The sequence below is a fragment of the Bubalus kerabau genome, chromosome 7, assembly GCF_029407905.1.
Source record: "Bubalus kerabau isolate K-KA32 ecotype Philippines breed swamp buffalo chromosome 7, PCC_UOA_SB_1v2, whole genome shotgun sequence".
Lineage (NCBI taxonomy): Eukaryota > Metazoa > Chordata > Mammalia > Artiodactyla > Bovidae > Bubalus > Bubalus kerabau.
Genome location: NC_073630.1, coordinates 81,866,981 through 81,879,073, shown reverse-complemented (window position 1 = coordinate 81,879,073; position 12,093 = coordinate 81,866,981). Strand labels below are relative to the sequence as shown.

The 12,093-nt window shown below is 32.9% G+C and overlaps 1 protein-coding gene across 1 annotated transcript in view; it reads right to left on the bottom strand.

The window, feature by feature from the left end:
- Nucleotides 1-1,113: 1,113 nt before the first annotated feature.
- ADGRL3 (adhesion G protein-coupled receptor L3) overlaps nucleotides 1,114-12,093 on the bottom strand; it is a 900,477-nt gene continuing 889,497 nt past the window's right edge. Inside the window, exon 26 of the mRNA XM_055588685.1 lies at nucleotides 1,114-2,678. Coding sequence (XP_055444660.1) covers nucleotides 1,879-2,678 — 800 coding nt within the window. The 3' untranslated portion in view covers nucleotides 1,114-1,878. The remainder of the gene's footprint in view (nucleotides 2,679-12,093) is intronic.

Sequence of the window (12,093 nt, the reverse complement as noted above, 5' to 3'; positions counted from 1 at the left end):
AAGCCGTGTGACTGAAGCTGGCTTATAAATAAGCACATAGTAATCTATATATTAACCTGCTTGAAAGTAAGTTATGCATCTTATTTCAGCCAACATAAAAATGCCCATCTCATTTTTCTCTTATACTTTGTCTGCAAAAACTAATTTTGTGCTTAGTTTATTCACCTAGGCAGATTGATTTCTTTAGCACGGCTCATTTGGGTCACAGAGGATTAGCAGAATTTATATACTGAAAACAGAAGGAAAGAAAGGTGAGAAAAATGAAAAGAATAATTAATCATATAGTACATACATCAATACAATATCTTCTAAATCTCAATCAGTTGTTTATTGGTTGGCAAACAAGTTTCACTTTTACAACAAATATTAGTAATGAGGTCATCCAACTTTGAGACCATACAAAATGGATCATAAATTAAAAAAAAAAATTGTATGTGCTGCTAATTTACCTCTTATAATCCTACATTACTTAAAATCCTGTCAAATAAATAATTTTCCTGTTAATAAACAGAGGAGTTTTCTTTTTTAAATCACTTCAAAATAACTTGACCTTTTGATTCTTTCTACAATTGAGTGAATTTCCTTTAAAAATTGGTAGTGCAGGTGCCCACTTAGGGATCAGACTGAGTAGTCAGCACTTTCACACCTATGGGATACCGTTTTTCACATGCAGAAGCCCCACTAGTTCTACTGACATCTCTTGACTTCTAGAATCATAGCTACTGTCTTAGTGATGAACTGCTTGCCAAATATGCTTTGCATTACAACAGATGTGCACTGTAAACATAAAAGTTCTTCCTGCTCTAACTTGCAAAAATGCTCTTGGAAATATTCTGACTGAATAAAGATATATAGTGAGGGAAGGAAGTCTAATTTTATTTATTTTATTTTTTTGTAAAAAATAATTTGTTTGCATTACTAGAAAATGATTCTTATAAAGTGATAGCTTCATTTATTTATTTATTTTTTGCCAGGTGAAATTTTAAAGAAAAAAGGAACGAAAGAAAGGAAAGAAAAGAAAGAAATGAAGAAAGAAAAGAAAGAAGAAAGGAAGGAAACTTTGCTCTTAACTGGTAGACAAACTTGCAAGACCAGCACGAAAGAAAAAGAAAATTTCTTTTTTTTTTTTTTTTTCCACTACATTAACAGGACTCAAATTCTGGAGGAACAGAAAGCAGACTACATGTGCAATGCTAGTATCTGTACATTACATAGAAATTGTTCAGTTTTTTTTCTGCCATTAGTTTATCATCAGTTAATACAGCAAATCATAAAATATGCATTTAGCATATAATTCTAGAATTCCCCTCCATTTCATTATTGATTCTGTTGTTTGATTTTGTATACCACAGCTATTCCCACTGTGGTGAATTCAGGTTGTGAATGACTAAAAACCACTATGTGATACAGTTTGCTTTGCTTGTATGTTTGTGCAACACTCCAGTCTAGATGCAGCATTGTTACTAACTTCAAACAACCATTCTGGCCTTTGAAAAAATCAGGTCCTTGTAATTATAGTAACAGAGCATCAGAGATGTTAGAACAAACACAACATAATTCAACAAGGCCACAATGAGTGCCATTTTCTTCAAATCTCGTTCATTAACATAATGAAGTCTCCATCTTGGGTGCGGGGGGTGAAGGGCAAGAAAGGAGAGGGCACAGGGGAATTTCAGCAGTTATCTTTCTCCCCTGGGCTGACCTAAAAATCCCAGTTTAAAAAAAAAAAAAAAAAAAAAAGGAGTCTGAGAGTTTGTGTTTGTCGTTCAGGAACAGCATAAAGATTTAAAAGAACACACATTATTACCACTGCGTATATCAACTCAGCACAGTCTATCAGGTGTTAGCAGTCTTGTTGGCTTAAATTTCTGTCATCTTCTATAGGCTAGTGACCAAATGAGCTGGTCCTTTTGAACTTCCCTCTGGAGGGGTCCCATCTTTGTTTGGAGGAACTATAAACCCATCACTGCTACCGCGACCTAGCTGGTAGTAGGTGTGCAGCTGATGGACGTGGTTTCTGGAGCCTAGGTTTGGCATGCTTTTGTAGTAAACATCTTCAGCATCACCACATTTGGCCGGTGGGGGTTCGGTCTGGGTGCTGGTGGTAACGCTCTCTGCAGTGGGCACGCCAGCCAGTGCTGGCATGCTGGTGTAGAGAGAGTCCCTGTGGGGTGACTGGAGATCTTCTGTGTGCTCGTTGGTTAACAAAGGGAAAAAGCTCTCACTGTGGTCTTGGGGGATCCGCCTTCTGGTATAATGGTGTAGCTGATGGTTCTCTGTGGAGTAGACTCTTGGGGGCAGCAAAGGAGCATCTGATTCCTCATGAATCAATTCCAGGCCCAGACTTTCCTCATGGTTGAAGGAGGTGGCATCATCCAGGACAATGGCATCATCTTCACTCCCACTGCCCAGGTTGTTAACCAGCTTGTTCATCAGATTCCTGTTCTGTTCGCTGGAGCGCTCATGGTTATTCAGGTAAGATGGGATATAGTTGGAAGTGAGTTCCTTCAGAATCTTTTTCTCTAGGGCGGTCTCGTTATGGTTATAGCCACGGTCTATGATTTGCACACAGTTGCTCAGGTATTCACCACTGGCAATGCTGTAACTGTTGCCATGGTTACCATTCAGTGGTAGAGTATCCATGACACTTGTATCCCTGGCATTGTTCAGAAGCCCCTCTGAAAAAGATCACAAAACATTATGACATTCATGTCCAATTGGCCATAGAACACATACACAGACACAAAAGCAAAAACACCCGACTATGAAGTACGTATAAATTGGTAGCAATTTTAATCAAGTATAAAATGTTTAGAAATAAAAAAGTACTATTAAATCTATATATACATATCTATATAAATATATATATGTAAACTTGGACAATTGATAGAAATCTTATAAACAGAAAATAAGTATTTACAGTAAATCTCTAAAAGAATTTTAAAACTCTATAAATTTGCACAAAACCCTATAAAGTTCCATACAAACATTGCCTGACACTATTTGAAACATATTTGGTTATAAGTTAGGAAAAAAACACAAAATTTTCTGTAGCCATTCACAGCTTTCAATTTATACACACCAAAGTCAATAATTCATTACCTTTTAATTTTATGTGTTGTCTTAACATTGAAATAGGTATAGAATTAACATAATTCATGGTGTGGTACTTTGAATATACTAATCAAAGTAGAAGATTCAAGCACTGTCTAACAATTTGGTATGTAATTTTGTAAAACTGAGAAATCCCTATACAAAAACCACAAAAGGATTATGTTAAATTTGTCAGAATGATATAGTTATGAAATAATGCCTAGGTAAATAAATGGCACATCAAAATAATTTGCAAATGGGAACTTTCAAAACAGAAATATTTTGATTTACTTTCCATTTTTTTTTCTGTTATAAGCACTTTGATTACTATTATCTATCCATTAGTAATCGTTAGGGTCATTAGATCATTCTACAAAAGAATGTATAAAACATGGGATCTAATTCCTAAAAACATAGTGTCAGTATTTAAGGTTCCATTTCATAATGAGTGATGACTTTGTGTGCATATTAAACTTTGGGTTTAAAAGAGATTAAACATCTTATTCTGGGAAGATACAGCTGCAGTGATATAAATCTGACCATGTGCTTCTTCAAGGTTTTTGCATTTTCTTGAATGAACAAGAATCCAAGAATCAATAATAGTTATATAAATTACTTCAAATGCAACCACAAAATAAAATAAAACACAAACATTTAACCAATACTGCTAAATAAGGGTACTTCTTTATAGAACAATTTTTTTTTAAGAATTCCATTAAACTTCTCAATACATCATTAACTTGTGAAAATATAGCATTCATTCTATATCTGTGATGCAGTTATGTTTACCAAAAGTGAGCTAGTTCATTACTGGTTTAAATAAAGTGTTCCAAATATATCAATTTTTATATGGACTTCTGATGCATACTCTGTATTCAAGTAACACAGTTTTCAAAAATAACAATGCACTGAATACATTAAAAAAGCAGCCATCACAGACATAGGGTGAAGCGATTTATTTTCATGTTATAAGATATCTTGTAGACAAATCCACGATGTTAAGAAAAAATAAAAGTAAATGTTTTTTAAAGGGCCATATGTGATGGGTGATTGCTGCTGTAGAGGCTGCTATGGTATGCTTGATGGTTATGGTTGAGCAACTGATGCATTGAAACGTGCTTATTATTTCTGTTGTCAATGCATTAGGTACAGGTTGAAAACAGCCATACTAAAAGAAGGTGGATACATTCTATGTGACATGTATTTGTGTGATGGAATGTAGTAATGAAAATTAAAAGTTTATGAATTACTTAGCAAAAATAAATGCTTAATTTAAAAACAATTTAACTCACACAAACATTACATGAGACTTAACAATTATGTTACGTGACACGATAAAAGAATCAGACAACAAAAGCGTCTAATCTTTGTTAACATATATTTATATAAGTTGATTTATAGGTTCTTTAGTTTTTAAATTGTGAGATGAACTGTTTTTAATAACTACATCATCTATATGTGATGCAATAAAAGTGAACTAAAAAAAATTACATTTGATATGCAATGTTTAGCTTTACTCCCATACTTGTCTCTCTGTAGGGCTCTAAACGACAGCATGGAGAAAAGGAAAGAAAAAACAACAAGTAAGCTTACAGCGACAGTAGAAGAAACATGAGTAAAAAGCAAATTGATGATATGCAGAAAAAAGAGTCAAAGGAAATAATTCCACTGCCCCAAAATTCATGAGTCTGTGTTACATGGCTTATCATAATTAAAAATACTGAAATGTTAGAAAATAAGAAACCCCCATAACACATGCTAATAAAATGAGTAATAAGCGTTTAGTCAGTTTGTAAATTTCAAACAAATACACATTTATTTTAAAGTTAAAATTATCACACCAACCAAAGAGAGTAAAATCCTGAGGGCAAGCCATGACATTTTCCACAATTTTAATTCAATATTACATATATATTTGTGTGTACATGTTAGGACATACTTGCTTCTAAGGAATGTCACTTTAAGTTTTTTTCAGTTAGATTATTAGTAAATTCTTTAGTTTGTATAGAGAGAAAAGAAAAACACTTTTTTTAGTTTTTATGTTTGTTTTCTTATGTATCTTCTCATGTACAAAGGTTATTTTTTTCCCACTGTACCTATACAAATGCTTTTTATCATTTGTAAATAATACTGATCAATACTGTCATTTCTGGAGCTCATATTCAAAAGTTGTTTAACTATGGAGAAAGAAAAATGTTAAATCCAACCATTATTCTGTATCATGAAAATGTGAAGGGAAAAAAATACCACCAATCAATATCAAGTTTTCCTCTGGATTGTTGCATAATCATATGCAATCAAACATTTTAAAAGTTAATACTTTAAAAACAACTATAAAAACATTATTTTAAAAAATTCTCATATTTTAATCCAGTCAAAAAACTGCTCTTGCTGATTTTCTTTATAAGAGGATTAAATCATCACAAAATAAAAGTCAGCAAAGTCGCTGGGCTAGATAATTTCAAGAGATTCAGACTTGTTACAATTTAACCACTGCTTTAGAGGTACTGTTTTTGTACTTTAAAAGTTGATTTGCTTCTCAGCAAAAGACCAACAATATTTCAAAATGCAGAGAAAATTTCTTTTAAAGAAGAAGAATTTGAAATAAAAAGCCAAATTAGTATAGCAACAGATGTAAATTGCTTGTAGGCTCATTATGGCCCCTTCTGTAAATGATAACGTTTTAGAAGTGGAAAGCACAGGAGAGGTAACTGAAGTTCAGCTTCTGCTTTGCAAGATGAGGAAGCTGCAGCCAAGAGAGACTGAGCCTTATCTAACACCCCTCTGCTAACAGTGGCAGAATTGGGATCAGAAGGGGAATCTTGATTGACTTCATGCACTACTCTCCTCTACCTCCTTCTCTTCACATCTTGCCTTAGACTTTGAAAGCTGTAACAGAATATTTAATTATATACTTTATACTATAACCTTGTATTCTTGACAACTATAATGTATTCTTCATGTATCCCATCCTAAAGATATGTCTTTCTTTAAAGTTTTAGAATTGAATTAAGTCACCTTAAAATGTAAATTAACTTGTAAAAGCATGACTTCTCTATATATTACATTTTGTTGACAGGTTAATCTATAATAAGATTTATCTAACAAAAACTGAACTATCCAATACTGATAGGAAGATAATGGTCCAGAAATACTGTGCATGAAGTTTTAAATATTTCCACAAAGAGAATCTGAATCCAATCTAACAAAGGTATATTATTCATTTTTGTTCCTAAGTCTATATGCATCAGGAACACTATAACATATCTTTACATATTTTAAATAAAGGTATAAAAAACAAAAATGGATACTTTAAATCCAAATGCTTCTTTGCTTGGATGGCATTGGTATAACAGAATTAAAGGACCAACAGAACAGAACCAAGTCGTAATTCAACATAAACCACTCCAGTACATACCGAGCCACCTATATTTCATGTAAGATTTCACCTTGCCAGTAAGAATATAAGTGCATTCATCTGAAAGCATAAGATTAGTAGCAATATGATAGTCACCAAGTTTTATTTTTGGTCAGTGGTAAAACATCATTTTAAGCACTACCATAGTTTCTTAACATCTTAAAAAATACTAAAACATAAAGTAGTTGAACAATTCCATTTCTGATTCTGAAAACCAATAATAAAATTATTTACTTCTGTTTTTAAGAAAAGTCAGCCAAATGTAGTTTACTGGCATAAACAACAAATCCATTCAGAAGTAACCTTTGTGAATTTATTGATAATCTTAATAGTAATATTCAGTAATAGGCTTGACAGGAATAAAACTTTGGATTTATATGGTATTATTTTAAATTTTGTCATGAAAAATTCACTTTGAAAGTGTTTATATAATAGTGTTCCATACTTAGAAAAATCTCCTAATTTAGAATGTCAGTAATAAAGTAAGACAAGAAGGTAAATACGGAATTAGGGAAAACATAGATTAATGATTGTTACTTTTTCATTATGTATGACATTAGAAATTATATCTGAATAGTCAAAAGAGCTAAATAAAATGTGATCTAAATTTATTACTTATTTTAAACCAATTTCCAACAATTCTTTGTGTAAGGTGAACAATGTAGAACAGATATAATTTGCAAATATGGTGTAAATCTTCATTTAGTATCATTTAAAACTTAATACGTCAGCACACTTTAAAATGCTTCTAATGACACGGTTATCTGTCATTTAGACTAATGAAAATAAAGAAAAGCCCCAGACAAGCCTTCGTAAAGTCTGCAGAATTGTTCTGCCAAACCACATTTGGTGCATTGTGTGATATACACACCACTGAGTGCTACAACGAAATAAGGATATTGGCAAACAGTAAATGATATAAAGGGGGTAACCATGAAGAAACTTTCTTCTATTGATAGCACTAAGGCTGCTTTACTAGAATAAAAAGGTGACTAAAAGAAGCCTGATTAACTACTTTCAGGTATTTCAAGGATGCCACAGACAGCAGAAAAATGCTTTGCTCATCTTTGTTCGAGAAGGCAAAGCTAAGCATCATGGCCAGAGGCAAATTTCGGCTTGGTGGAAAGAAAAATATTTATAACAAATGGAACATTTCAACAATTGAATATTTAAGATCCTGAGCTAGGAAGGGCATCATTAGAGGAAATACTTAAGCATAGGCTGACAGAATGTCCATAGCATAGCAAAGAGGATTCAGTGCGTTCTCTCCCTTCTTTTAATTCTAGGTCTATGATTCTCAGGTGTAAATCTTAAGAAACTGGATAAAATTAACAGTTTGCTTAATTATTTTTCCTACTGACAAACAACTTGACTATATTCCTGAAGTCACTTCTGAATTATTGGCTTTGAAATTTTTGAAATCATTTATAATCGTCTTTTGTATCTAACAAGGTGTCACCTAGGAAACTCAGATAATTTTAGAGAGATACCCAAAGACCATGTTGCAACAAAAATGTTTTGTTTTGGAATAAACATTCACACCAAGTTTTCACATTCATGCGAGTAATTTTTCACCTCTGACTAAGAAGGACACACACACACACACACACACATATTCCCAAAAAAGGATAATAGACATTTTACTCAAGATTGCCTAGGAAAGTTAAAATATATCTAATCTATCATGTCCAGCTTGAAGGAACTATTGAAGTCTCTCTGTTATAGTGAGTTATTTTCAAATATAATTTTAAATAGTTGGATCACTGACTAAATTTTTTCTTTTATAAAACTTTTACTTGAGTAATTTTTTTATGTGGTCACTTTACTTATGATATGAATATTTTTAATTTCTTGTGCCCCAATATATTTTTATCTTAAAAAAGGTAGTGTCACATACAAATGCTTAGATTGTAAGTGGTTTTAAAGAGACATGCTTATCTGAGATATAATTTAAAGTTGGAGGATATACAGAGGAGCCATATCCAAAACCCTTGCTGTTAACATGCAGCCACAGTAGAAAAAGCATTTCACGACCTTCCTGAGTCAGTGCATATAGGCAATATTAAGATAGGGTAGAACTTGATCTGTTACTGTTCAGTTCACTGTTCTTTCCTCCACAGCTTATTTCAGTGTTTTCCATGAAGTTGATCTAAGTGCTTTCATTAGTACTGATATTTGTGCCTAGAGTGTGTTTCATGGTAGAAGAGAGTAAGATTACTTTCTTGATCTTATAGCATTAAGATCACTGAATCAAGTCTTCTTTATCTTACTTACCTTAGGCAAATAGTTCATTTCTCAAAATGAATACATAGGTATTTAGTATGGAAATCAATCAACAACAAGAAAAGTACTGACAAACCACAAAACATTTTATAACATTACAGAGAACAAACACATATTGGTGAATCAAGCATTTGTTTATCAGAAGGAAAAAATCCATTTCTTACTAAGGAAAACCTAAGGAAAATGGAAAATAAAAGCACCAAGAAGGGTGAAAGGTGAAAAGAGTCTGTGTGTCTGCTTCCAAAAGAAAGAAGAGGCAGGAAGAAGGAAAGAAAAATAGAATGTGGCCATAAAAGCTACATAAAATGGGACTTTCACTTGAAAAAGTTAAGATAAACTCCAGCACACCTTGTGCGTTGTACATGCTGACAGAAGGGTTGTTACAGACCGCCGGTTCCCCAAGCAATGTATTATAGGGATTGTTAGTACCATGCGGACGAAGCAGAGCATTGCTTATAAGATGATTAGCCATGGCTCCTGGAGCAGCCCCATAGAAAGACAGAGAAAAAAAAAAAAAAAAAAAGGTCAATCAGGCAAATGTGTTTGAAAAAAAGAAAGGAAACATTTAGAATGATAACAGTTGATATAGTCCTGATTACAGGCAGGCAGCTAGTCAGACTCAAAAATATATGCCACTAAAGCACACATGTTTCCAACAATGCACATATCTGAGTCAATGGGAAAGAAAGAAGATGATTTATAATGTTAAGCCACATTTAGGGGGTTCTCTTTCCCAGAGTGTAAGCAAGAATATATTCCCATGCTTGCTAAAAATGAAAGATTTTTTAAAAAAGCAAAATATAGTCTTCCATATAAACAAAACACAAAACACAAAAGCTTAAAGAAAGTTTAAAACACAGAAAGAAAAGCTAAAATTAAAACATTCATTCAATCACAGAAACCACGGGGTTGTTTCCAATGAAAATAATAAAAGGCAACATTTATGATAAAACACTCATTTGGAGAGCAGTTGTGGACACAACAGAAGATTTTGACATTACTTACAATTCTATGAAGAAGACTTATTCAAATTGAAATAAAATAAAATGCAATCATACTTGTTAGTTCACCATAGTAAGCATTAGGTGAACTTTCAAATCTGATAAAATGATCATAAGGATATTATTCTAAAATACTTTAAATTAAATATTAAGTTCATGGTATCAACCAATACATATAATTACATTTTCCATTTTCCAACTGGTGGGTTTTGGCATAGCAAAGTAAGAAAGTTAAACTCTTTCATTTCTTTATGAATAGAAGTACTTAGTCTCTACCAAACTGTCAGCATGCATTACAACTTCCCATCTTTCATAGCAATTTAACCAAAAAGGCAAAAACTTTAGAAGACAGTTTTATTAAATTAGGCCATATATGAAAAACATAGATATATATGTATTTATGTTAGATGATAAAGGAAAAATCACTGAAGAAAGAAAAATACAAACTGTATAAGGGTAGGTTGAAAACACTTTATTAATTTAAATATATAAATATTAGAAAATGAAAATATAACATATAGAACAGGAGAAAATATTTGCAAAAGGTACATTTACAAACAATTTACAAATGTTTGCAGTCCAACAAAGGACTAGTATCTGGGATATCTGGGACTTTGGAGAACTCCAAAAAGTCAACAGTAAAAAACAATCAACAACAAACAAAACCGAAAACAATTCAATTAGAAAATGGACCAAAGGTATAAACAGATGTGTCATGGAAAAGTGTATACAGGCGGCAAACAAGTTCATAATGAGAAAAGGAGAAAGAATGGTTTAGGAAAATAACAGGTTAAAACCATAATGAGATATCACTATACACTTAAAAATGGTGATGACATCAAATGTTGGCATGGATAAAGAGAAATGAGATCACTCATACTTTGCTGATGCAAGTATACAGTAGTACAGCTATTCTGAAAAGTAGTTTGGACTTTCTTATAAAACTAAATGTACAATATTGTAAAATAATTAGCCTCCAATTAAAATAAATAAATAAATTAAAAAAACCTAAATGTACAATTACCATACCACCCAGCTACTGTACTCTTGTACTTTTATCGAAGAATTGGAAATTCACGCTGGCACAAAAACCTACAGATTCAGGGCAGCTTTATTCTTAATAGTCCATAATGGGGAAGTGTCCAGATGTCCTTCATCTGGTGAGTGGTTAAACAATCTGTGGCACATCCATACCATGGAATACTACTTGGAAATAAAGCTGAACAACTATCAATACACATAATGACCTGGATGAGTTGCTAGAGAATTATACTGGGTAAAAGAGACAATTCAAAAGATTTACACTGAATGATTCCATAAATATGTATATAATAATCTAGAAATGACAAAATTATAGAAATGCAGAACAGATTAATGGCTCCCAGGGTTGAAAAATGCAAGTGGGAAGGAGGTGGGCATGGTCATAAAGGGGCAACATGAGGCATCCTTGATGGAACGACTCTGTATCTTGCCTATGGTGGTGGCTAAACAAACCTACTCATGGGGTCGCAAAGAGCTGGACACAACTGAACGACTTTCACTCACTCACTCATTCACTCATTCTTATGATAGAATTACAAGGAACTAAATACACACACACACACACACAAATACAATTAAATACAAGTAAAACTGAAGAAATCTGAGCAAAATTGGTGGGAAGTTTCAATGTCAATATGCTGGCTGTGAGACTGTAGCATACTTTTACAAGATATTATTGAGAGAAACTGGGAAAAAGGTACATGCTCTCTGTAGTATTTCATTACAACTGCAAGTGAATCTACAACTGTCTCAAAAAGTAATCTATACTGAATGCATAAAATAGGAACATTCAGTTGCTCACAGAAATGTTAAAAAAGTGAAAAGGGAAAACTTTCCATGGCAGTTTTAATTCTTTTAATCATACTGTTATACAGTAAATTACCAGTCAAATAAGTATTTTAACCTCAAAATTGGGAAAGTAAACTCTTGATTTAAAGTACAATAAACCTTGTCTTGGGTTTCCCTGGTGACTCAGACAGTAAACAATCCGCCTGCAATGTGGGAGACCTGGGTTCAATCTCTGAGTTTGGAAGATACCCTGAGAAGGGCTACTCACTCCAATATTCTGGCCTGGAGAATTTCATGGCCAGGCAAAGCTTGTCTGATTTGTAGAGCTGAAAGGTTTCAGTTATATTAGGAAATAAGCCATATGTTTACATCCTACACCTTCTGCAAAGAACTGGCACATAAGTTTTCACTTACTATATGCTTGATGAATATTTGTTAAACTTGTATTTCATATACATGTACATGTCT